At 46.2% G+C, this 26,941-nt stretch overlaps 1 protein-coding gene across 8 annotated transcripts in view; it reads left to right on the plus strand.

Moving 5' to 3' along the window:
• NELL1 (neural EGFL like 1) overlaps positions 1-26,941 on the plus strand; it is a 322,104-nt gene that overhangs the window by 14,816 nt on the left and 280,347 nt on the right. For all 8 annotated transcript variants that reach the window (XM_064163058.1, XM_064163057.1, XM_064163059.1 and 5 more), the window contains exon 3: positions 10,808-10,958. In XM_064163058.1, coding sequence (XP_064019128.1) covers positions 10,808-10,958 — 151 coding nt within the window. The remainder of the gene's footprint in view (positions 1-10,807; positions 10,959-26,941) is intronic.

Consider the following 26,941-nt stretch of genomic DNA (forward strand, 5'->3'; position numbering starts at 1 on the left):
TCTTGCGGTGAAAAACCCTGCCGTCTTGAACTACCGATGAAGAGTGAGAGTTAGGTACTTGAGGCCTCAACCTACCTCTTCTATGCCAAAAGCTAGATTGGTCTTGCCACCTGCGAGGTGGATGCACAAATGACAAGAAGTGGACATTTTTTTTCCCTCTTATTTTTCATTTTTGCCACAAATGGTGTGAGGTCCTCATGTCATGCTGTGCTGGCTTGTGGCGTTAGATTGAGTGATTACCTCTTCAGTGAGACAGAGTGGAGAACGTTACTTTGGTTTTTTTAATGGAACAGGCAAGAAAATTGGTTTTGGCACTTAATGTCCACTAAACCATCAGTCTAAATCCTTAGTTGTGCAGGCTGTGTATGGGCTGAAAAAGTTGGTTCTGTGATTCCAAGAACACGGATCTACAGGTAACGGTTTGGAAGCAATAAATACCATAGCTGGGCACTGATGTTTTGCCTTCCTAAAAGATATCTCATTACAGTCTTTCCCCTGTCCTTCCTCCTTGCATGATAACATTTCTTTCTTAGTTACAGATGAGTTTTTCCCAGTGTCCCACCCTGCTATGAATAGGAAAAACCAGCACAGAAAAACAACTGCCAGCATGGGTTTAGGTTTAGGTCCTGCCTGACCAACCTGATCTCCTTTTATGATCAGGTTACCTGCCTGGCGAACATGGGGCAGGCTGTGGGTGTAGTCTGCCTGGGCTTCAGCAAAGCCTTTGACACTGTCTGTCACAACAAGCTCCTGGCAAAGCTGGCAGCTCGTGGCTTGGACAGATTCTCTCTGATATGGGTCAAGAAGTGGCTGGAGGTCCGGACACAGTTCTTCACAGAGAGAGTGATTGGCATTGGAATGGGCTGCCCGGGGAGGTGGTGGAGTCACTGTGCCTGGAGGTGTTGAATCAAAGCCTGGATGAGGCACTTAGTGCCATGGTCTGGTTGACTGGCTAGGGCTGGGTGCTAGGTTGGATTGGATGATCTTAGAGGTCTCTGCCAACCTGCTCAGTCCTATGATTACTGAGCTGCACGTATTGCTTTACTGAGGCTGTCCTCCCCTCTTGTGTATGGCTGACTCCTCCCTCTGAAGCTGTGAATTTTCCAGTTGGCATGAGTGGGAGCAGACACTTCCTACAGCAGGCAAGTTTGTGTTGTAAAACTTAGTTCTGTATTGTGTTTCCTCCTCCCCTTCCATTTTTTCCCTCTTATCCTTTTTAAAAATTGTTTTTGACTCCTTTGTAGACTGGAGGGTAGCAAAGATGCTCTGAGAGAGCAACGCCTGTGAAACTGGATCCTGGAGATGAAATACTCATTGCTCCTCTGATGAAAGCCTATCTACAGATGGCATTCAGACCTGCCTCTGCTTTTCTCCCCCTCCACTTTTGCTCATTGTGCATAACAATGTTGAAATGTTAAAGCTTATTCTTGGGGAAAATAACAAAGCCAAGATGTGTGGGAGGAGAGTGGGGCTTGAGTGTGTGTCATGATTTTTCTTGGTCTGTGGATGTCTCTAGGGATGTTCATCGTGCTTTTTGGATAATGAAACAGCACAGCCTTGAATCGTGGCACTTGTGGAATAACTTGGTAAATGCCAATGATTTGGAAACTTCATGTACTGCACTTTCACCTCCAGTTTTCATTTTCAGGGCATCTGCTGACAAGTTGTGGTAGGAGAACTCTGTGCAGCATTGATTACAGTAATCTTATTAAGGAGGCAGCGGACATTGTTTAGGCTGACTTCATGGTAATTAATTATGAAGCTACAACAAAATCAAGTTTCCTTTTTTTTTGGTGGTAGTATTTGCCACACATTTAAAAGTTGTAGTCCTCTCTGTTATTGTCTGGTGCTGGCAGTGCTTTTAATGCCTTTTGATGTCTGGAGAGTCCCAGCTTTTGAGCGGGATATTCTGCCTTCCTAGCTTCATGCCATCCTAATCACTTTCCAAATGTAGTCATTAAGAAAAGAAAAAAATAAAAATCATTGCTGGTGTTACTGCTAATGGCAAGAAATGCAGAAAAGGGGGACACATGTGGCAGCTCTATTTAAATAAAAGCTTATTTTCAGAAACAAAGGCTTAGGGAGCAAAAGGGAGCTCTTAGTACCCCGAGCACGTTGTGCTGTTACGGATGAACCCACAGCAATGGATGCTATCAAAGTTGTCATATTTTATTCATGAGTTGTGGCATGCTTGGGTGAAATAAGAAAAGCAATGCTCCAAATCATAATTATGGTGTAAAAAGATAAAACAGTTATTATTGTGACATTTTGGGAAAATTCCTAAATCTCAAATAATTCCCCCCAAAACGTGCAGGGAATGACTAAATCAATGAGCTGGCCTGGTGATCCCGTGGTTGGGGGGTTGCGTGGAGCACTCCACAGATAGGATTTACACTTCTTTTGGGGGGGGATACGTATAAATGTGTGCTTACGTGTGTTCCAAGAAACAAAGGCAACTGGAATATTGAATATAAACATAAAGAGGCTGACAGCAGAAATTATACTTCAGTGGAGAAGGGCTTTGACAAATGTGTTGTGCCTCGTGCTGTTATCACGCAGCTGATAAATAAAACAGACACCCAGGATTTAATTTGCTTTAGCAATAACAGGGAAGTGCTTTTTCCCAGGGAAAGAAAACAGAAGGCAGAATGAGGTCCTGAAACACATTTGTTTAATGCTTGTACAAATCATATACAGAGAATAAAGAAAAAGCATAAGATTTTAGTAATAAATGAGCCGACTGCTTTAAAAGTAATTAAAAAACTATTTAGAGTGCCAAGTCATTGGGAGCTCTTGAACCAAGGGAGCACTTCCAGCATAGGCTTGCTTTGAACTTTACAGGTAATTTAGTTGGATTATTCATGTGATGAAAGGCTTTACTGGGCTGGAAATTAAAACCTTTATGTAGGTGTAGCCAGGCCTGTTAGCTGCCCCAAAAGGAGCGTTAGGCATTGTAACCTCTCCCTGCGAGTGGGGAAACTGAGTCACAGGTTCCTGTTTCACTGAACCTTTCCTGCTAATGAGCTGTTTGAAACTAATATTTTGGTTGACATCTTTAAGAACGCAAGTTTTCACCAGCGAGGCAGGTTCTGATTTCTGTGTGACCTCTGTTCAGCTTCTCTCCTGTTTCAGTGGGATCTGACACCTCAGAGATCTTTGAACCATCCAAGCTATGGGTTACTTGTTGGCTGTGACTCTCCTATTCATTTTAAACTTAGGAATCCTAAAGCACTTCAGAGGTATTTGATGGTAGTGTTTATTTGTAATGCTGTTGCCACAAAGTCTGAGCAGCATTTATTACTACCTGCAAGAAGGGAGAGTGCTGAATGAGAAGTTAGAATCATTGCATATTGCTTAAGATTACAAAAGGCTCAATCTCTCTGCTTGCTCCATTGGAAACGCTTCAAGTCTTGTTTTGAGATTCCAAACACACTAAGTTATAGTGGGAGGAAGCAAGTCCAAACTACAATTAGGAGTTGTCTGCAGAAGTACTACACAGTTCTGGATACTTCTTACCTTCTGGTACCATCCCAAGTTTCTTCTGAACAACTGTTGCTGAAGAACACATCAGTGTTGTTGAGTTCAGTATATGTTACCTGTTTATAAAAGCAGTCTTGTGGGTTTGGGGGCTGTGACTTTGGGCATACCTGAAAGTGTTTTGTAGATGTGGAGGGAGAGAAGTGCTTAGTTTGCTGTAGCAGGAAGCCAGAACAGTGTTTTTTGAGTGACTCATCATTTTGTGTAAGGCTAGCACCTTGTATACTCTTAAAATAGACCCCTGAAGTGGGCAGTCCTCTAGCAAAATGTTGGTGATGATTCTTAGCAGTTACTGCTCTGTCCCAGCATTGCAGCTCCGTTCCAAGCTGAGTGCTGCTGGTGTAGTCCATGCTCTGTTCTCTCAACAGGTGGTTGTTTAACAGATTGGCAAACAGCAACCTTTAAAGTCACACTGTGTGCTGGTTGGAGGATAGTTGGAATATTTTAATGAGAAAAATTAGATTCTAGGCTGTGAAAAGGAATCAATGGTGAGGGCTGCTTCACCCATAGGTTTGCTGAGATGTATAAAAACAAGGACACAAACATAGAAAAGACAGAGTGTCTCTATCTGCAAGAGTTGGTGTCTGTGTTTTCTCTCCCTGGGCTTCGGCTGTTACACTTGGATCTGTGTAACCCAACTAATCATTCTGCTTCTAACCCTCCTTGCCAATCCTTGCAGCTCACCTTGCACATAAGGCAGACTCTGGAATAAGGTAGAGGTGTGGAAAGAAGGTGGCAGGGTGGTTGGGAGCCCTCCTAGGCACTGATGTCTGGGAGGGCTGCTGTGTTTCTGTATCACTTTTAACTGCTCTATTGCTGTATACAGCTGTGAATACTTGTAATGTATTGTAAATCTCTGCTTGTGTATTGTGCTGAGCTGGGAATGCAAAGCTTCATTCCTTAGCTCCAGCCAGCTGAGTCTAGTCTGGGTGATTTGATTGTGTTGGGGAGCAGATAACTCCCACACCATCACACACTGGTGTGATGCCTTATCTAGCATAGATAAGTGCTGGAGAAGATGCTGTAATCGGTGACTCCTGAACTAATTAACAGAGGATACATCTGATTTGATTAGCTCACATGATTTAAGAGCAGGTTATGTACTTTTGGTGTCAGCCTAACTTCTGAAGCATTTCTACCAAGCATTTAATTTAAGGGATCAACCATTTGTAAATAATCTTGCTTTCAACATGAGTCCCATGAGGAAACAGGAGAGGCTACTTGAGAAGGCGAGCCCGAGCTCAGGAGCTGCTCAAGATCCTTGAAACAAGTTGAAGAGGCTGCCTTGGGTAACAGATGATAGGCAGCCTCAGAAAGGCCAGCACCAGGCTCAGCAGGAGGCTTCTTGCAAAGCTCTTTGGCTTACTCCAGTTTTCTGTTTCTGCAGCATAATGGCCAAATGGTTTGAAGACTCTGTCAGTCACTGTGCCATGTGTTTGCCCAGGCCTGCTGCTCAACCTTCTGCTGTTGGAGAGATAATTCCAGTGCTTTCCTTGGTGGTTCTATCCATTTGGGTGGAAAACACAAGCAAGGGCCCTGGACATGTGAAACCCACATGCAGCAGGCTTTGCTACAGCTTTGTGCTCCTACTCTTTCTCTGTCACCTCGGGTACCTTTTGCTGGCTGGGGCTTGAGAAGTGGAGGTGGCCACCTTCTTTCTCAGCACCTGTTCATCCCCAAGCCTTGTGCAGTGTCTGCTGCTCTGTTCCAGGGGACTCTATTTCCATGGTTCTGTTTGAAATGCTGATAAAGCAAACACAGGACTTGGACTCTCTGACAACTACTTAATTAACATGACTGTGGTCAGTCTAGCTGGTGCCAATTTTCAAGAAGCGATGAGTCTGACATTGAGCCACTGAATCAACTGAATTATTGGTTGGGGAGAAAATGTGATTTGATAAGTAGCCTCTGTTTGTTTTCTTTGGTGGCTCAAAATTCTGCTGTCCCAGGCATCTGGAGTTTTAGGATTGGATTTGCAGTAGCCTCCTGAAAGGAATGAAATAGATACTTAATTTTTAATGGCAAATTAAATTTGTTGCAAGAGACACTTTGGCCACAACAACCCCAAGCAGCACTACAGGCTGGGGACAAAGTGGCTGAGAGCAGCCAGGCAGAGAGGGTCCTGGAGGTGCTGGTAGAGAGTAGCTGAACATGAGGCAGCAGTGTGCCCAGGTGGCCAGGAGAGCCAATGGCATCCTGGCCTGCGTAAGGAGCAGTGTGGCCAGCAGGACAAGGGAGGTTCTTCTGCCCTTGTACTCAGCACTGCTAAGGCCACACCTTGAGTGCTGTGTCCAGTTGTGGGCTCCTCAATTCCAGAGAGATGTTGAGGTGCTGGAAGGTGTTGAGAGAAGGGCAGCAAGGCTGGGGAGGGGCCTGGAGCACAGCCCTGTGAGGAGAGGCTGAGGGAGCTGGGGGTGTGCAGCCTGCAGCAGAGGAGGCTCAGGGCAGAGCTCATTGCTCTCTACTGCTGCCTGCAGGGAGGCTGTAGCCAGGTGGAGTTGGTCTCTTCTGCCAGACACCCAGCAACAGAAGAAGGGGACCCAGTCTTAAACTGTGCCAGGGCAGGTCTTGGCTGGATGTTAGGAGGGAGCTGTGGGCAGAGAGAGTGATTAGCATTGGAATGGGCTGCCCAGGGAGGTGGTGGAGTCTCCGTCCCTGGAGGTGTTGAAGCAGAGCCTGGATGAGGCACTTGGTGCCATGGTCTGGTTGATTGGCCAGGGCTGGGTGCTAGGTTGGACTGGATGATCTTGAAGGTCTCTTCCAACCTGGTTGATTCTATGATTCTACTAACATGTATATCAGAATGGCAGCAATATAGGAATGTTGCCTGCCAGGGTGGTTTGGCATCCAGCAGGAGAGTTTACATGGAACTACACTGCTTTCCCACCTTCTCTAGCAGAAGTGCTTTTGCTGTATAGTCATGGGAACTTACCTTTGTAACATTAGCTATTCACCCTGGTAATTGCTCCATCCTCTAATTTAATGAAAACCCATTAAAGCGAAACAATAATTAAAATGAGACATCATCTCTGTAGGAGGTTTGCATATTAAAACCACCAAGCATTTCACTGCAGACAGGTCTTTATTCTTAAGAAATGGTGTTTGAAGCAACATGTAAAAAAAGCCGTGATTTATAATGAGTAATCATATTTGAGAGTGCTGTGCAGCTGAACATGATTTCCTACTGTTTGTTACTGATTCTGCGTGCTGCCAGCAAGGCAAAAACATTTGCAGTGGCTTTTTGTACTGCTGAGAATGTCTAGAAGCAGAGCTGTGCTCATGAGAAAATGTTGTGCCCTCTTTGGTCATCTCTGGCAGCATAGTTTTTAAGAGAAGGGTGAGGAGCATTCACCTCTCTCTCTGGGTTACTGGCAGATCAGACAGGAGTTGCTGGTCAGCACTGTTGCAGTGCAGGGGTCCCCAGAGATCAGCGTAGTGCTTACTCAGCATGTTAATGTAAGGCTGCACTTATTTTCCCTTGGCAGTAGCCCACAGCCTGCTGAAACCCATGCTTCAGCCTGGCTTGGAAGCAGTGTAGGCAAGTGGCAGGCGTGCTGGATGAATCTGGGTCTGTGCTTAAGGGATGTCTGGGTGTGCTGCAGCTTGGCTGGTGGGTATCTGTGGGCTGCCTCCAGCCTTAGTGCCAGTAGCCTCATTAAGCAACAAAAGTGCTCTGAGGGGAGATATACCTGGCCCTGTGCCTGTTGCCTTGACAGAAGCATGTTGCAAAGTCTGGGTTTGTTTGCATATAAGGAGAAAATGGTGTGAATTTTCTCCCCACGGCTTAAAATAAATATGCTGTTTGCAGATAACTGTATTCTGCCCTTGCTAGGCAGGGAGGGACAAGTGCTTGAGCACAGTGAGTAACTGCACTTGCAGGTAAAATTCATGGAGGTGGCCAAGTGTGTAAGAGCTTGCTAGAGCCAGGCAGGGTGCTGTGGTCTGCCCCTGCAGATCCTGGCTGGAGCCATGCTGCTGATCCCCCGTGTAAGTTTAGTGCTGGTTCTCTTTGTCGCTCTTTCTGGTTTGGTAAGGCTGTTCTTGGCAGAGGCTGAATGCTCTCATGCAGGACAAAGACAACCAGGAGGAGGCGAGGTGGTGTCCTTGGGAACAGGAGTGATAGCACCAGGCAGGGAAATGTGGGATGGCAGTGGCTAAAAGGGTTTGGCTGTCTTGGCAAACTGAACCATTGCTTTGTGCTTGGCACTTCTTCCTTGGACTTGTGGCTTAAAAAGGGGATTAAACCAAGCAGCAAATGTCCTGTCTCAGAAGCAGGTGGATCTCCTGCTTCTCTCTCTTTGCTGAAGGCAGAAAGTTGCCTTCACTCAATGCTCTGAGATGATTTGTGCCTGTTGATTTTTGAGATAATTGTGTACACTTGCTTTGCTTCCCCCCCCCCCCCCCCCCCCCCCCCCCCGCCTTGTTTAATTGTAGAAACACTTTGGTAGGTTTAAAAACCCCCTCCAGACAGTCAGTATTTCAAATTAAGAAAAATACAATCACATAGAAGGGCACATGAAAGTCATATCTATGTTTGTGTGTTTATTTTGCTGAGATTGCATTATCACTCAAGCATGCAGCGATGTTTCACTGAAGATTATTGTCTAAACCTATATTGTTCTGTATTATGGAGGAAATATGACATTTCATTACAAGCAGACAGTTATTTTTATAGAGAACATAAAGAGAATTTTCCCTTTCAGGCACCTGTGGTGAGGAGGTGTATGTATTCTCAATTCTTCTTTCTTGAAGTGTGAAAATCAACCTGAAAATAGAAAGCTCTTACTCTGAGTGGATCATGCTGCCCGTTCGTTTGTGTGCTGCCTTCTGCACACAAAGGGCTGACGAGCCCAGTGGTGGCACGGTGGGAGGAAGGGCACTGCCAGAGAGGGGCAGGCAGGCTGAGGAGCTGAGGTGATGCCATGCTGGCATCAGTGAGGCACCATGTGGCTCCTTGCCAGTAGTCAGGTCCCAGGTTGTGAGCCCAGGGCCGTGGTCATCACCCTGAGAGGTTTATGTCCAATATGCCACACCATATCTCTGAGTCCCAGTTGTGCCTTGGAACTCAGTACCAGCAAACTGGATACTGAAGAACTTACTGGTATATGTGCCACATAAGTTTCTGTGCCGTCTTCATCATCTTCAGCTTTTAGAACATAAACTAGATGGTATTTATGACCAGTGGGGACACCTGCTAGCAGAAGGTAATGATAAAGATAATGGCATCTTACAGATAAATCATAATCAGGTGTTCTGTGCTGGGTTGTTTATTCCTCTGTTCCCCTTTCTGATGGCAGGTGGAAATGATTTTTGTTGTTTGAAGCCTTTTCCTGTGCTATGATAAAAGTGACATTGGACAGATGAATAGTTTGATGCTGTAAAGCAGGCATTATATTTATTTATCAGGTGAATTTGAGCCTCTGGCAAGATTTTCAAATGATAGCATGATTTTTGCTGCCTAATTTGCAGAGGTGAGCTGCTCAGAGTGCGAGTGTCTTAGGAATTCTGAGTGTGTAGGCTCATTTGGAGGGCTTTAAGCTGCACAAGAAAAATTGAGACAGCCAATTACAAAACATGCTTGAGTACTTTTGCCTTGGAGTTCGGTTTCAGTCCATGGCATTCCCTCAGTAGTTGTGTTTTTGAGGCTCAGGTTGTTTTTCAAGCCAGCCTCTCCTCTTTCTGTCTGCAAAGCCTCATTTAATGACACCGTGTTTTGGTGGGGTCGGTCTGTCTGTCTGTCTTTCTGTCTGTCTGTCTTTCTGTCTGTCTGTCTTTCTGTCTGTCTGTCTTTCTGTCTGTCTGTCTTTCTGTCTGTCTGTCTTTCTGTCTGTCTGTCTGTCTTTCTGTCTGTCTGTCTGTCTTTCTGTCTGTCTGTCTGTCTTTCTGTCTTTCTGTCTGTCTGTCTGTCTTTCTGTCTGTCTGTCTGTCTGTCTTTCTGTCTGTCTGTCTTTCTGTCTGTCTGTCTGTCTTTCTGTCTGTCTGTCTTTCTGTCTGTCTGTCTTTCTGTCTGTCTGTCTTTCTGTCTGTCTGTCTTTCTGTCTGTCTGTCTTTCTGTCTGTCTGTCTTTCTGTCTGTCTGTCTTTCTGTCTGTCTGTCTTTCTGTCTGTCTGTCTTTCTGTCTGCCTGTCTGTCCGTCTGCCTGTCTTTCTGTCTGCCTGTCTGTCCATCTTTCCATCCGTCCATCTTTCCGTCTGTCTTTCTGTCTGTCTCTGCAGTGAAGTTCTGACTTGTGAATGCCATCTCTGCTTTGTGTGCTACAGCATTCACGCTGGGCCGGATTCCCAGGATTCAGTACAGTTCTGTGGTTTCCTACCAGCTGAGACTTTGTGCCAGCATTTCTGGCTTCAAAGCGAACCTTTGGAAAGGAAGCGCGCTGGGCTTCTAAGTGGTTGTGACATCCAGGGACCACAAGTGGCACAGGTCTTGCAAATGTGTGACAAAGGCCCAGCGTGAGAGGTGGGGAGGTGAAAGGCTGAGATTTCTCCCTTTCGTCCTTAATCGCCTCTCCTAGCAATGATCTATTGTGAATAAAAGGACGGGATGGAAACGAATGTGGTGGGAGATGCTGCATTTGAATCTTTAGAAGATCAAACAGGAGAAGGCAAGAGGCTGCTTGGCCATCGCAGGATTAGCCAGGCTGAAGTCTCTCTGCATCTGCCTGGCCAGGCTGTGGTTTAATAAATATTGCATGAGCTGTCACGCTTTGCTTCTTTAAACTGAGAAATCCCTCAGAGGCTGGTGGGCTGCAAGCGTGTCCTGTATTTATTTCTCAGGCAGAAGCACAGCCATATAGCATTATTAGCAATCATACATCTCCGCCTTGCGCGGGGCCAGGACAGCTTCCCTCTGATCTACGATGGAGAGGCGGTAGCGGAGTCAGCGGTGAAGGCTGAAATGGGAGCTTGGTGAATTGTGCTGGGAGAGGCAGTGCCTGAGAGTTCTCAGAATTTAGGAGCTTATTTATCTGACTGCAGCACACCTTTTTTACAGCAACTTATTCCGCTCGCTGCGGACACAAACGGCTCAGCACCCCGTCAAAAATTCAGTCAGGAATCAGTAGCCGAGCGGTTGTGAACTTGTCCAAGTGACAAGTGGCCGTGCTGGCAGAGATGGCATTTGGGCTTCTTCGCTGAACAGCTGCAGTACTGGAGCCTGAAAATATGAAAAATGCCAATGGGAAAGTGAAAAATGGAATCTGACTCTTTCTGAAGTAGTGTTTTTACTGTACTCTTGTTTCCTTCTCTTCCTCTTCCTGACACGAACTTCCTAGATACAGAGAGAGAAATCCACGCAGCGCCCCACGTGAGCGAGAAGTTAGTTCAGCTCTTCCGCAATAAAAGCGAGTTCACCTTTTTGGCCACCCTGCAGCAGAAGGCATCAACCTCTGGAGTCATAGTGTCCATCCGAGAGCTGGAGCACAGGTAAGAGGAAAGCCTTTCTCTCTTGCGCCACAACAATCTAACAGGCACTGAGCACTCTGCTCCCTTTTGCCGGTGTGCTGAAGCAGGAGATACAAAACACAACGTGCAAGTTAAAGCCTTTCTGCAGAGTTTTCCCTTTTCTAGTTGGTTGGGTTTGGTTTGAGATTTGTTTGTTTGCTCTGGAAGGAATGCACTATGTATGTATCCTGTCTGTAAAATAAATGAACTTCAGGAGGAGGGTCAGAACCAGAGCAGTGCAGACGTGGCGGGCTTCGGAGGTTACAAACCTTGTAATGCAATTTCTGCTCCTGGCTTCTCGCAGGCGTTCTGGAGTTTGCCTTCTCGTCCAAATTCAGCGTAACATGTTTCCTGCTCTGCTGTGGCTTCCTAGCATTTTAAAGTGCTTTCTTTTTGGAGTTCAGCAATTCGGCTGCTTCTGTGTGGTGATGTGTCTGTTACCCTCCTGACACAAGCATGGCATATTCGTGTTTCATGTTTGTGTCTCTTCTTTTGTTGTCAGTGGAGGAGGACGAGAGGTCTCTTTCGTTAGCTTTTAAGAGTGGCACTCATCATCATCATCATGAAACAATAATGAAAGAGTTGTGCTTTGTGCTATGACCCACGACACTATTCCAGTGATGTTTGGGTGTTGTGAAGTGTGTGTTGTGACAAACCAGACCCTGCTTGTAACTTAGTGAATGCCTTTTCCATGATTTCTTAGGCTTTAGGGACTTCTGTATCTAGTCTGACTTTCTGTTGTCATACAAGCAGGAGGATGTTCCGTGGTTGCTCCCATTTCCAAGCTAACAGCAGACATTCTGCAGCTCTAAAAGAAGTTTTTAATGGAAATAAAACTCCTATTGGTATTTAATCATATTAATTAGATACATTTTACACAACTCCTAGCCTAATTTTATTTTACTGAGAAAGTGTGTGACAGAGAAGGCAATGACTTAATCCATGGCTTTCCCAAAAAACGTGGGGCCAGAGGATCCTTGAAGTCCCTCCTGAAGCCGTGGTTAGCATCAGCTTGCCATGCTGAGCAGTTTTTAATTCTCTCTTTTAATCTGAGAAAGAGGACCTAGAGGAGAGCCACTGACAGAGGGCAACTGTCACATGTTCAAGAAAAGACTGAGTGAGGCACTTAGTACCATGGTCTAGTTGATTGGATGGGATTGGATAGGGTTGGGTGATAGGTTGGAGTGGATGAGCTTGGAGGTCTCCTCCAACCTGGTTGATTCTGTGTAGGGGTGCACACATGCACTTGGCAGAATGCAAGGTCAGACTAGACTGGCAGTGATTATTATACAGTGGAGTTTTAGATATGACTTCTTCATTTAACTACTTAGCTCCTCTATCTTGACAGGCAGAGACAGAGGCTTGTAGAGAGATGTGCTATGCAGGGGTTATCTTGACTGAACAAAGTGCACTGTCGATGTTCTTCCTGGCTCTGAGCTTATCTTTGCATTTCAAATTAATAGACATCCATTAAAAGATAGATGTAGTTGAAGGCTGCTGCTGCCACTGAAACCTCTGTAGTTGTGTGTGGTTGCTCAGCTGGTTTCAGTGTGGGTAGCTCTATGTAAGAGTTGGAGTGGGCATGTCCAGTGTTGGCTAATGACTGCTGTTACATTCTGGCTGTCAGATGGATTACTGCAATTATCCTTCTTTTTATCGTGTATCCCTTAAAGAGAGTCACTGTTTGTTTCTGTGGTTTTCTCAGACCTTGATAACCACAACTCTTAGGTCTGTGATGACAGAAATGAATACAGAGGATGACAGTGAAGAAAAGACTTTTAAACACTGGTCAGGAGTAGAGAGCAAAGATTTGGGGCTGAAGAGAACTCTGCTTGCGTGATGATGGATGTAGTAGCAGAAGTTTCTGCTTGGTGTTTTACTTTGCTCAAATTGCTCAAGTGCATTTTGTCTTCACCTTTACAGAGAAGCTGAAATGGGTGCAGACCCTTTCACAGAACCACAGAATTACCCAGGTTGGAAGAGACCTCTAGCATCATCAAGTCCAACCTGTCACCTTACCCTTCTAATTAACTAACCCATGGCACTAAGTGCCTCATCCAGCCTCCTCTTCAACACCTCCAGGGATGGTGACTCCACCACCTCCCCGAGCAGCCCATTCCAATGCCAATCACTTCTTCTGTGAAGAATTTCTTCCTAATGTCCAGCCTAAGCTTGCCCTGGTGCAGTTTGAGACTGTGTCCTCTTGTTCTGCTGCTGAGTGCCTGGGAGAAGAGACAGCCCTTGCTTGGCTACAGCCTCCTTTCAGGTACTCAGGGGAAGCCTTTGCACATCTGTCACTCCTGCTAAGCTGTTGATAATTATTTAGGTTTGGACTAGAGGATCTTTGGAGGTCCCTTCCAACCCAGACTATTCAATGATTCTATGATTATCACGGTCCTGTGCTGGTGACAGATTTTTCTTTGGCAAGCTTTTTTCAACCTTCCATGAGTCTATGAAAACAAACAGTGTGAAGAGAACAGGAAGAAACATTGTTATGCTGCAGCATAATTAATTAGGATCTATGAGAGTGAGTGTAAGGTTATATTTATTACCTGACCAGAAAGCCAAGAACTCTTCTCTTATGCACAAAACTGGTGATAGTGCAGCTAATCACATAGTGGATTTCAACTTTCCAGCATACCAACAGCAGCAAAGTTAACAGTTCAAGACCTCAGAACATGCAGGAGGTTAACAACACCTGAATAAAAGTAGCTGTGGGACCAGAGTTATATCTTTATGGGAGATATCTTCTTTTGTTGGATACAGATTTAATAGCTGACAGATTTTATTTCAAGCAACAAAAGGAGGTGTGAATATCTAAGTTACATATCCCAGAATAACTGGTTTTAAAGGCACTTTTTCATGATGCATGTAATGGAGATGATTGCCAGGAGGCAGCAATACACAGAATGGTTGGTTTATAGTTTGTTTCTCTGGTGAGTTTGAAAATTATTTTATTTTCCAATAACATGGAATTCTGAAATCAAAAGTATTAAAATAAAAGGAATACAACTTTTCAAAGGAGGTTGTAATCAGGTGGGGTTGGTCTCTTCTTCCTGACAACAGAAGAAGGGGGGACAGCCTCAAGCTGTGCCAAGGGAGGATTGGCTGGATATCAGGAGGAAGTTGTTGTCAGAGAGAGTGATTGGCATTGGAATGGGCTGCCCAGGGAGGTGGTGGAGTCGCCGTGCCTGGAGGTGTTGAAGCCAAGCCTGGATGAGTCACTTACTGCCATGGTCTGGTTGACTGGCCAGGGCTGGGTGATAGGTTGGACTGGCTGAGCTTGGAGGTCTCTTCCAACCTGGTTGGTTTTGTTATTCTATGAAGTCAGTAGTTCAGATCTGCTGTTTTGCTGTGCTAAATGGAGATGTTACAAGAGCCAGAGATTTGCTCTTAATTGATATCATCATCAAATGGACAAAATTTATGCTGCAACCATGATAAATGCACATTTGTTAACATCTTACCTCAGTGCATCAACTTCAATGATGACAAAGAATTTATTTTCATGATCCCACTGTATGGAAAACGGAAATCTTAATTAACTCAGCTTAAGTCTAGTGGAACAGTGCAATGTGCATGTAGTCATCTGTAGTAGAGTGATAAATAGAGGATGTATTTTTCCTGAAGTTACATATACCAAAATGTAATACAGGATGGACAGCCAGGTCACCTGGAATGCAAAAATTGTTTTCTTTAGTGGAGAATTATGCTAGCCAGTTCTTCCTAGAAGGTATTTGTGACCTGATTCACTCCCAGTCTCTGACTCTTCAGACCACTGAGACACTTGGAAAAGACCAAGGTATTTAAAATTTCTACCATAATGAATCCTTACATCAGCAGTGATTTCTTACAGTTTCATCCAAAGTTGACCACTTTCTCCTAACCTGCTCTGGCCTTGCATGGTCCAAAGCACAAGAACATAAATTAGATGGAGTCAGCATTATCTTTGTGCTGTTCAGCCTCTTGAGTTGGAAGCATATTGATGGTTGCTTCTCACTGCTGGTCATAATCAGTGTCTGGAGAAATCTGTCAAGGATGCTCAGGTAGCCAGGCTCAGGCTCTCTGAAACACTGCCTTTCACCATAGCTGCTGGCTGTGATTTCCTGACTGCTCTGCAGCACAATTTACAGCAACTGATTGCTGTAAGATTTTCTCCTCTTACTGATGGGAAAATTGTGCCCCTTATTGACCTTCCCCTCAAGGTCTCATTTTGTGCATTTTTCAAGGTCTCTGAGTCTTGTGTGTTGTTCCTCTCTCTTGCCTTCCCAAAGAAGTCATCCTTGGTTTTGTAACTCTGCCTGGTTACTAACGAGAATGAAAACAATTACTGATTTTGAAAGGCCAAGTTGCTTATTCTTCCCTAATGCTTTCCACGTGTCCCATGTCCATCTTCTCCATTTGCTTCATGTTTATTAGTGCTAACTTTCTCTCCATGTGTTGTCATTCTCTCTGAAGAGTGTTTCAGAATGGGAGCTCCCACCCCGGTAGGACTGGACAGTAAGTCACGAGATGAATGTTTTGAAGATTTTCTTTCTTGGAGCCCTAAAATATTTTTTTCCTTAATTTTTCTTTCTTTATTTCTTTTTATTTTTATGCTTACAACCTATGCCTAGGACCTTAGGCTCAGAGAATGTGTGCCACACCAAATGTTTGGGAACTTGAAGCTACTTACACAGCTATGGTGAAATGGATTTATTGAGTGGACAGCTTGGCCCCTCGCAATGTGACACCAAGCTGTGGGGATTCTCATAAATGTATCACCCTCCTAGCAAGTCACTTTTGGGTGGGAACAGGCACAGGACTGGACGTTAGGAGGAAGTTATTGGAAGAGTGATTTGCTATTGGAATGAGCTGCCCAGGGAAGTGGTGGAGTTGTTGTCCCTGGAGGTGTTGAAGCAAAGCCTGGCTGGGGCACTTAGTGCCATGGTCTGGTTGACTGGCCAGGGCTGGGTGCTAGGTTGGACTGGGTAAACTTGGAGGTCTCTTCCAACCTGGTCAATTCTATGACTCAAGCATATTGTTGGATGCTTGCCCTCAGTGGCATCATGAACAGCGTCTGAGGATGTTGAGGAGTAGATAGAAAGCTCTGTCTTCACAAGTAAGAGCTGGAAGGCTACCAGGCTGCAATATAGTTGATTAAAACCACAGAAGGGTTACAAGCTGGTTAAATTAAACACTGAAACCTGATTAATGAAAAGAAACCTATGCAAGTGACTTGTGACCCTAGTTGTAGACCTGAAAGATTGGATTTACTGCATGCTCCATTTCAGGTTATTTCCTGTAAGTTGTGTATACACACACTGGATTCTGAGGTGCCTGGTACTCAACAAAGGGAAGGCAAAACTCTGCAAATATAGCCATTAACCTTTCTATTTTAGGGTGAAGGCCACATCCTCATTAATATTTATATGTAGAATTGCTAAACTGGGAAGTTGTACCGAGAATATAAAGATGCAGCCTCTGAAGGGGCTGAAGTGAATTTGTGAGGCACCTCCACACCTGTTTAAGTATTTATTTCTCCCTCCCCCCACAGTGGAACAAGCAAATGAGCCTTGTTAAATCTTCTTTGGGTTTTGGTCACAAAAGATCTTTGGAGATGCCAACAGAAAGAGACTTGGGCCCACCTACTTCTGTGCATGGGATTAAAGTATGCAAAGTAAGAAAGTGAGGAAGGAGTCTTCTATCGAATACATCTTCCACTGATGTAAGTGTTGTCGAAGAGGAGTTAGTGCTTGAGGAGCTACCTTCCCTTCTGTGCCTCCCTGCTGAGAGCAGGTTTTATATACTCAAGGCTGACAATCATCATGCCTGTGATGCAGTAGCATGCTGATGATAACCAGCTGTTGGGACACATTGATTGGACCTTGTTGGCCACTGGAGCAGAATGGATGACTCCCTCTATTGACCTTCTACCCTTAATAACCACCACCATATTCTTTACCCTGAACACAACCAACACCCTAAACCACTCAATAATCATAGAATGGTTTAAGTTGGAAGGGACCTCAAAGCTCATCCAGTTTCAAGCCCCTGCCATAGGCAGGGACACCTCCCACTAGAACAGGTCACTCAGGGCCTCATCCAACCTGGCCTTGAACTCCTCCAGGGAGGGAGCAGCCACAACCTCCCTGGGCAACCTGTGCCAGTGTCTCACCACCCTCACTGCAAAGAACACTTCCCTAACATCTAGTTTAACTCTCCCTTCTGCCACTTTAAACCCATTCCTCTTCATCCTGTCATTACAAGACCTTGTCAATAGTCACTCCCCAGCCTTCCTGTAGTCCCCTTCAGACACTGGAAGGCCACTCCATAGCCTCCTTGAAACCTTCTCTTCTCCAGGCTGCAGAGCCCCAACTCTCTCAGCCTATTCTCATAGCAGAGCTGCTGCAGCCCTCCTAGTTTCTCGATTATGTTCTGCTTTCAAGTTGTTGTTAAGGTCTTGGTTCCAAGAGTAACTCCTTTAGCAGTACTAAACCCATCCCAGTGACAGCTTCTACATCCTAATCCTACACCATGCAACAGAGCTCGAGTACTAACTCTGTATGGTATCAGAGCAAGTACCTACCACTGTGTCTTGTCGTGCCACTAGCTGTTGCACCAGGTTAATTGTGAACTGGTTGCCTCAGCAATGAGATCAGCACTGCACCACACATAAGATTCTATATGGCCAGCTCCAGGCCTGTTCTTGCCCTTGAACCCCTGGTACAACTTGCTCGTTTGCACCTCTGATTGTTAGAGCCATCAAAGTGTTGATCCTCCCAGAGTCTGAAACTCTGAAACTGAACGTGGATGGTGCAGAAATGTTGTTGTCAGCTAGGAGCAGGATGTGTGGGTCCCCCAGGACTCTTCTCCAACATGCTGACTTATTCTGCTTGCTTGTTTTATGAGCCTGTGGTACAGGCAAAGCACTGAAATGTCTCAGGCTTACACCAAAGGCAAGTTTCCGAGCGCAGTGTCTGCTGAATTTGGGCTGCTTGTTGAGGATGTAACTGCAATAGTGCCACAACCCCCAGGCAGTTTGATGTCAGCATCACGTCGTTCATGAACGGCCGTTTGCTTGGCCTGGCTGCTCTGCCTGCTCTGGGGTTTTGTTTGCAGTTTGTAAGGATGCCTGTGTGCTTTCCTTGCCCTAGGTGCTGCCATCCAACAGGGGGGAGGGGGGCAGTGCCGGCCCTAAAGACCGCCTGCCGGCTCGGAAAGCTGCCGGTGCTCAGGTGGCAGCAGGGAGGGAAGGAGAGGAAGGGGGGGACCTGCAGGGCAGGGGGAGACTGAAGGCATCCAGAGAGCAGCAGGGAGCAGACGCGACTGAGCCTTGAGAGTGGAAAGGAAAAGCTGCTTCGCTGGGAACCTATCAGAAATGCAGACGAATAGAATTAGTGCTGAGGAGTCGCTGCGAAGCTGGGTTTGTGGGCAAGATCAGAGGGAGGAACCTTTGGTGTAAGGATGTAGCAATTAGTGTAATTTGTTTTCAAACATGGAGGCAGGTCTCATTAGTTTAAAAGGCTGCGTTATCCTCTTTTGTTTTGTTAAAGCCTGCTGCTGAGAGATTGTGCGTGTAGGGCTCCCACGAGCAGAGCTGTCGGGGTGCAGCGATGAGTGGGAGGGAGGGGCTGGAGTGGGGCAATACTCTGCTTTGGCTACAGCTCTGCTGGGGGCTCTGCCCGCACTGGTACTCCATTCTTCTGCGTACCTGGTCCCTGAGTTAATGCCAGCTCCCAGTCCCTGCTTAGCCTTAAAAAGTCAACAGCTACTATTTGGGAAGTTCCCAGGTGGAAATGTTTTGTGGATTGCAAATGGTTCAGTGGGGGAAGGGACCTTTGGTCATGGGTTGTGGATGGTGAGCCCTCTAAGGGCTACTTCAGAGAGTAGTTGTGGGTTGGGTTCATTGCAGGAGTTAGGGTGACAGTAATTACGAGGTGATGGGTTTGGAGTGGCGACATGTAAAGAACTGATGCTTTCCTTTTGTCAGGTTACTTTTCTGTCAGGCTGGTTCACTGGCTTGCTATGCTGTATTGCAACTGAGTGGCTAAAAAGGATGAGGATGGAATAAGCAGGTAGGAAAGGGAGGCTGTGTCTTTCATGAGTGCTGACACTAGGTCCCTTACTGTGAGATCAATTGCTGATTTTGGGGAGGGCATAAATGTCATAGAATCAACCAGGTTGGAAGAGACCTCCAAGCTCATCCTCTCCAACCTAGCACCCAGCTCTGTCCAATCAACCAGACCATGGCACCAAGTGCCTCATTCAGAGGGGTGGTTGTGGCCAGGAGGAGGTTGCTCTCTTCTCTCAGGTGGCCAGCTCCAGAACAAGAGGACACAGCCTCAGGCTGCGCCAGGGGAAATTTCGGCTCGAGGTGAGGAGAAAGTTCTTCACTGAGAGAGTCATTAGGCACTGGAATGGGCTGCCTGGGGAGGTGGTGGAGTCGTCGTCCCTGGGGCAGTTCAAGGCAAGGTTGGATGTGGCACTTGGTGCCATGGTCTAGCCTTGGGCACTGTGGTAAAGGGTTGGACTTGATGATCTGTGAGGTCTCTTCCAACCTTGGTGATACTGTGATACTGTGATACTGTGATACCTCCAGGCATGGCAACTCCACCACCTCCCTGGGCAGCCCATTCCAATGCCAATCACTCTCTGAAGAGCATTCTCCTAACATCCAGCCTAGACCTCCCCTGGCACAGCTTCAGACTGTGTCCCCTTCTTCTGTTGCTGCTTGCCTGGGAGAAGAGCCCAACCCCACCTGGCTGCAGTCTCCTTTCAGTAATGTCTCCTGTTACTTGCCGACTTCTTGCAGATACCTATCTTTAGGAGAGAGATCTTGGTACCTGGGAGGGGGGGGGTTCTGTCTACATGTGTGTGAGGACAGTGTGCTTGGTGGGGGTTTTTGGTTTGTATGAGAGGTAGCAGCTCAGGAGTCTCATGACCTCACCTTACTCAAATGATCAATCTTCTCTCCTGCTGACTGTGCTAGGTCTGAAGCCTACTAAAAGTCTGTACTCTTTCTGGGTGCAGCATGGTGCTACCTACTTGGTTTACTATGATTAGGAGACAGACCAGGTCTTGAGATAGTAAGGAGATAGCAGGCTCTATGAAGATAGTGTTTTAGTCATATAAAATGGAACAAAGAATGCTTAAGGTCAGTCCTTAGAGTGCATGCTCTGAAAATGCATGGCTACTGGGTACCAGCTCTGGCTCCAGCTGCCTTTTTGCTGGTGGGCAGATGCTGGGGTTGCTTTTTTTTCTTTATATGATTAAAAACGAGAGCAAATTTGTATTTGGATGTCCTTTGCCAAGCTGCAGGTACACAAATGCACGTTCTGAGCATCATAAATGAGTGCTGCCTTGCAGCTTGCATGCCCAGCTGTCACCTAGAAGATTTGGAGAACAAAAGACAAAGTGTTTATTTATGGCAAGTGTCAGCGTGGGTGTTTTTATTGCTAAATGTTTCAAGCTAGGTTGTAATAACATGATTCCTGTTGTCCCCAGAGTGGCTTGGGTGGAAAAATAAAGTTGTTTAATTGACTGGATTTAGTTCCTTTTGTTTGCAACGAAAGAATACACATGTCTGAAAAATCCCTGTTTAGGTAGCCAACAACACAGCGAAATGGAACTTTCAGGCTCTTACTTGAGGGGTTTGAAAGAATTTGGTATTAAGTTTTGGCTTGTTTTGGATTTGCTTGTGTAGGAGGAGTACTGTGGGTGATGATAGAGTCTTTGCACAGCATCTGGCACTTAGCTTTTGCCTTTGCTTTTGTAGAAACTTAATATGATTTTTCAGCAAGGTACCTTCGTTGCGACAGGTGATGCTTCTGTTCACAGCATCTTTGTGCCAGCTGATGGCAGTTTGATTGAGCCTGTGAGCTCTGATGCTATCAGTGCATGATTGCTGCCGGGGTAGGAGTGGTAGGACTGACCTTGCGTGGATCTGTGTTGCAGCCCCTCGATTGCACTCCCTGTAGGGAGCAGTTCTGTATGGTTTGCCAGTATACAGTGGAGGACTAGAGCTGTACACCCGAGCGTGTAAGAGCATTTCTTCAGAAGCCCCTCTTTGGCAATGCATAGTGCCTCAGAGCTTGGGATCTTACCCTGTCACCTCACAGTGACTAGGCTGGGAGAACAGCACTGTGGAAGTAACTGAAATGCTTGCCTTGACAACTGCTACTCACTCTGGTTTTGCATCCCTACAGAACTGTGGTGACAGCAGTAAGGTGAGCATTTACTTCTGCTTGAAGAGATGCATCTCATCTCTCAGAGGCACTGCTTGGGCTCTGTATGGCTTCATGGACTGTGGCGATGCCCTGGGCCGGTGCCTGCCAGCTTATCTGCAGTGCAATGTGCCTACTGCTTGCTCTTGGCCTGACTTGCTTTCCCCTGGGAAGCATTAGAACAAGATCCCAGATACATTCATGTTGCTGTCCAGGCTGAGCCACTTGGCAGCACAATTGAAACGCCACTCTGCTGTGTGTTCCACTGTGTGCAGACTCCATCAGTGGTGGGGAGCAGTGGAAGGCCAAGGGAGTAACGATCTGTGATTCATCACTGAGTTTCTGTATGCTGAAACCACTGAAATCTTTGTGACAAAGCAAGTAGATTCCATGGCTCTTTGTGTCTGGATACATCAAGATGTCTGTGAAGATGCTTAAGGCACAGTCTTGCCTGAAGCAGTTTTTATCATGAAACATCATTAACTGCTCTGACATTGTTTGGCACAGTGCTATTGTGAAATGAAAAAGCTGTGTGCAAACGTATCCGAGTAGGGAAACTTGTGCAGAAGCTTCCCAAACTCGTGGCTGGTGACATCAAACGGGCTGGTCTCTGACGTTCCTTTGAATTGGCTTTGCTGTGACAAACCTGTGCCCTGACCAGGCTGATGTAACTTTCCAGAAGCTGCTATTCAACAACAGCTTGATTCCTCTTAGGGCAGTGGTTTTCTTTCTCCCAGCAGCTGAGAGAACGGACACCGTGGCGTTGCTGCAGCGAGAGCACAGTGAATGGTGCTTCCACCCTTGAACTCCTGGGGTTTTGTGACCTTCTCTCACACAATGTTAAGCAGATGCACAAGTGTTTTGACTGGATGGCAACCCCAAGTTTGTACATATTCACAGAGATGCCATCTGTGCCTACTGCCTTGCCCTGGGACATCTGTTCAGTAGCTTTAAGAGCATCTGCTGTAAGTGCTGGTGCTGCTGCTTGAAAGAGGCTGTGGGGCTCCGTTCGACACTTGATCAGGGATGATGGAAGTTGTACAGTTAGAATTGCAGCTCTGCTTTATTTGTGTTTGAAAGTGATAAAGGAGAACATTCCAGAATCTAGTGTAAAAAGTAGCTTTGCTTTAGTTCTTAGAGCTCTTATCAAGCATCTAATCAGTCTCAGGCTTACCAGATGGAGCCCTGTCTTCATTGGGGGATATTTCAATGTCTTGTGGTAGGTGCAAGCATCGTAAAGATAAGAGCAAGAAGTGCTATGTAAGGAGATTCAGAAGGCCACAGATCCCAGAGCTCTTCTTGGGCTCCAGTCTTGGAATCTGTGAGCCCTCCCTGTGCTCCCCACTGCCACAACTCAGCAGCAGTAAAATCTGCAAATGCATCATGTTTGTTTGGCACAGATGTTTAGCCTGGAGAGGTGGAGGCCCAGGGGTGATCTTATTACTGTCTACAGCTACCTGAAGGGAGGCTGTAGCCAGGTGGGGTTGGGCTCTTCTGCCAGGCAACCAGCAACAGAAGAAGGGGACCCAGTCTCAAGTTGTGCCAGGGGAGGTCTAGGCTGGACGTTAGGAGGAAGCTGTGGGCAGAGAGAGTGGTTGGCATTGGAATGGGCTGCCCAGGGAGGTGGTGGAGTCACTGTACCTGGAGGTGTTGAAGCAAAACCTGGATGAGGCACTTAGTGCCATGGTCTGGTTCACTGGCCAGGGCTGGGTGCTAGGTTGGACTGGACTTTAACAATAAATACCTTTTATTTAAGGTAGGGGAGTTACAAAGAGGCATAGGGAAGGGAAACAAGATATATATATATACATATATATACACACAACCAGATTGATGGCAATGGATGGAGGTAGATTCAGGTAGGAGTGGTCCCACCATGTGCTAGGGTGGATGGGTGGCAAGAACAGGGGCAACAGGAACAAGGGTGGTGCTGGCAGGCAGGGAGGGCAAAGAGAAACAGCAAGTTCCTCTGTTTTTATAGGGGGTCTAGATGAGGAGTGGGCTAACCACTACACTTGGGATTAGGTTCAGACCACCCCCAGGAGGGTTAACTCTATACATGCTCATGGCAATGCTGGAAGTCCACACTTGCCTACTGATGATACACTGATTGAGGCTGTCCCAGCTGCTGCAGACTTGTCAGGACTCCAGCTCATTCTCTGTTCCTGTGTTCTCCTGGTGAAATGCTGGGCAGTACCTGCAAAGCACCTGATAGGGATTCATTCATTTTCTGACCCCTTGTATGTTAATCTCTTGGCTTACAGTAGATAAAACCCCCCTGTGTGTTTCAAGTCAAAGATGAGATAGATATTAAAAAAAATCAATTTGTTTTCTCTGATTTACTAATTATTTTCTCTCAGGTTGATGATTTCTTGCCCAAGGTTATGTTTTTCCACTCATTTGTTTTCCATTTCACAATTTGCAGCTTAGAGTTTAAACACAGAGCAGGCACATGTATTGCCAAGAATGAATGGCCTTTATGTTATTGCTTTTGAAGAGGCTTTCCTTCAGAGCCTGGTAAGATGAGGAAAGAGAAGATGTTTGCTATTGAGAAAGCTATTTGCACATGAATTATATTCTGGTGGAGACAAGACAGCTACATTTTCTGAGCTGTGCATGTGATGAAGTGTGTGTATGTGTAGCCAACATCTTGATGAGAATTTGTGCACCTTCAAAAATAAAACCAGTGCCAAGAGTGGTGGTTTGCACTGCCTTGTGTTTTGAACTCCTGGAGATAGACAGCTGGTGGGCTAATCCAGCCAGTTTCCACTGTGAGCATTTTGTGGGCTGTGGTTTATTGATGGCTGTCTAGGTGTAACTGCTTCTGATTTGCACTTGCTGAAGTGTAGTGAAAAATAGGTGCAGGGTTTGTCTGCTGTCATCCTCCTCTCCTGTCACCAGAGAGGTAAAATGCAGTGTTTTATACAGTCCTGTGGTGCCTAGCAGTGATTTGGGCAGATCATAGAATCACAGAATGTCAGGGGCTGGAAGGGACCCCAAAGGCTCATCTGGTCCAGCCCCTCTGCCAGAGCAGGATCACCTAGAGCAGATCACACTGGAATGCATGCAAATGGTTCTTGAATATCTCCAGAGAGGAAGACTCCACAACCTCCCTGGGCAGCCTGTTCCAGTGCTCTGTCACCCTCACAGGGAAAAAAAACTCTTCCTTGGGTTCACATGGAACTTCCTGTGCCTCAGCTTCCACCCATTGCCCCTTGTCCTGCCACTGGACATCACCCAGCAGAGGTTGGCTCCAGCCTCCTGGCACTCACTCTGCACATATTTGTAAACATGAATGAGGTCACCCCTCAGTCTCTTCCTCCCCAGGCTCTCTTCATAAGGAAGATGTTCAACTTTCTCAGTCATCTTTGTGGCTCTCTGCTGGACTCTCTCAACCATCTCCCTGTCCTTCTTGAGGTGGGGGGAGGTCCAGAACTGGGCACAATACTCCAGATGAGGCCTCACCAGGGCAGAGTAGAGGGGCAGGAGAACCTCCCTCGACCTACTAACCACAGCCCTTCTGGTACACCTCAGAATGAGATTGGCCTTGCTTGCCACCAAAGCACACTGCTGGTCACAGCCATCCTTCCATCCACCAGGACTCCCAAGTCCTTCTCCCCTTCACTGCTCTCCAGCAGGTCATTCCCCAGCCTATACTGATCCATGGGATTGTTCTTTCCCAGGTGCATGACTACATTTGCCCCTGTTGAACTTCATTACATTTCTCTCTGCCCAGCTCTCCAGCCCAAGTCTCTCTTACTGGCAGCACAACCCTCTGGTGTGGCAGCCACTCCACTCGGCTTGGTGTTGTCAGCAAACTTGCTGACAGTGCACTCTGTGCCCTCATCCAGGTCATTAATGAGTACACTGGATAATACTGATCCCAGTAGGTAGGTAGAAATGTTAGTACTGGCTTTGATAGTACATTTGAACTAGTCTCTTCTGTACTATATGAGTTAGCTGGGAGACTCACAATAGACTCAGTGCCTAAGCAAGAAGCTGTTTTCAGTCCTGAAGCAACTATTGGCACTAAAGCTTGTCAGATGAGAAGCTACATTGCTTTGCAATTCCCTCTGCTGCTCACGTAACAGAGGAGAGATGTGATTAAGTACAGTATAATAGAGGAGAGATGTGATTAAGTACAGTATCTGACTGACCTTTCCAGGGCTGAACTGCTGCCTTGTTGTTAGCAAACAAAACATTGTGTAGTAAACGATTAGCTCTGTGGCTGTAAGAGATTATGAAGGATGACTGCAGGAAGAGATGTGCTCCCTGCAGCAGGACTTCTCTTGCTCTCAGGCTTTTAAGCTGCTCTGATCAATGACATGAATATATACACACACACACACACACATATATTTTGTGTGTGAGAGAGGCTAGAATGCTGTGCAGCGTTTTTTGGGGTGTTTTTTGAGTTGCCTGCCTCACTGCTGTTTATCTGAACAAGAGAGAAAGAAGGTCTCTTTGATGGCTTCCTTTTGTGCTTTGGCAGCAGATGGCAATTAGGAAACGTTTAACTTTGCAAGGAAGACTTCGCTGACAGTACCTGTCCTAGCGCTGTCCTGGCTTGAAACGCCAGCAGTAGTAGCTTCTGTTCATTGGCTGCGCTCAAAATAAAAGAAGACAACAAGTCCCTCTCCAGGTTTCTCATGACTGTAATTTAGGTGTTTTAATGGGTCGTAGCAGTCATTAATCACCACTGCTGGTGTTTTGGAAACCCTTCTTTCTGAGCCCACCTCGTGCCCCTGTGTTCATGAAGCAGGTCAGTCCCTTCACAACAGCCTCTCTTGTTTTTTCCACTCTGTACTCATGCCTGCTGTGTTTTCATTCTGTGTTGGGTTTGCTTTTATCTGCCTGTGTCTACTTTTACTTTGCCACCTTGACTCAGGTGACCTGAATACGCTCACATGCTGCATGAAAAATGTAATTGCAAGGCACTGGCAGGATGGAGAAGGGCTTGAGTTTCTCTTTTGGTCCAGGTTTATGGGTTTGGTGGTTCCCCCTCCTGCTGTGTTGCAAGCTTTTGCACCTATTCCCAGCTGGTGTTTTATCACCTAAGTAAGTCCCTCCCCAAGAGCTCTGTTTCTGTTTTCAGGTGAAAAAGAGCCCCCACTCTCAGCTGGTGAGAGCTACTCGTGGTGAAGCACACACACCTCCTGCGACACTTGTGCACACTGCCTGTTAGGTCTGTGTACAGTTGAGCAGTGTGAGAGGCTTATGGGAAGGTGAAAGTCAGCACCTGGGTACTCATTTCTTCCATGCTGCCTTGAGTTTTTGGAAGTGGATTCCATTACTGTAGCCATTATTATTTCTTTTACCCCAAATTAGCACTCATCTTTCAACTGTTAAATTGGCATTGTCTGGTCGGGAAGGGCATGGTTCTGTGGAGGCAGACATGGATGGGGACTAACTGGGCAAGCCAACATCTGCACTTAGTTGTAGAGTTATGTCTGCTATGAGAGGAGATCTGCATCCCCTCCTTTCTATCCAGGGCTTCATTTTAGCAGGGAAAAGAAAGCCTTGATTTGATATGCTGTAAATACTCTGCATGATCTGAGTTCCAAGAGAAGACACTGTCAGTGTGCTCCTATCTCAAGGAACTACGATCCCCCTGGAAGAAGAACTGAGTCCTCCCAGTGCCATGAAGTCAGTTAGTAGCTGTGCTTCCTTAGTCCTCCTGTGGCTGTTCTCCTATGACAACTGAAGGTTCTGATTGTGTATGCCAGGTGTTGAGATGCTTAATCCAGCTGAGAGGTTTGA

Source organism: Pogoniulus pusillus, chromosome 24 (assembly GCF_015220805.1).
Source record: "Pogoniulus pusillus isolate bPogPus1 chromosome 24, bPogPus1.pri, whole genome shotgun sequence".
In the NCBI taxonomy this organism is placed as follows: Eukaryota; Metazoa; Chordata; class Aves; order Piciformes; family Lybiidae; genus Pogoniulus; species Pogoniulus pusillus.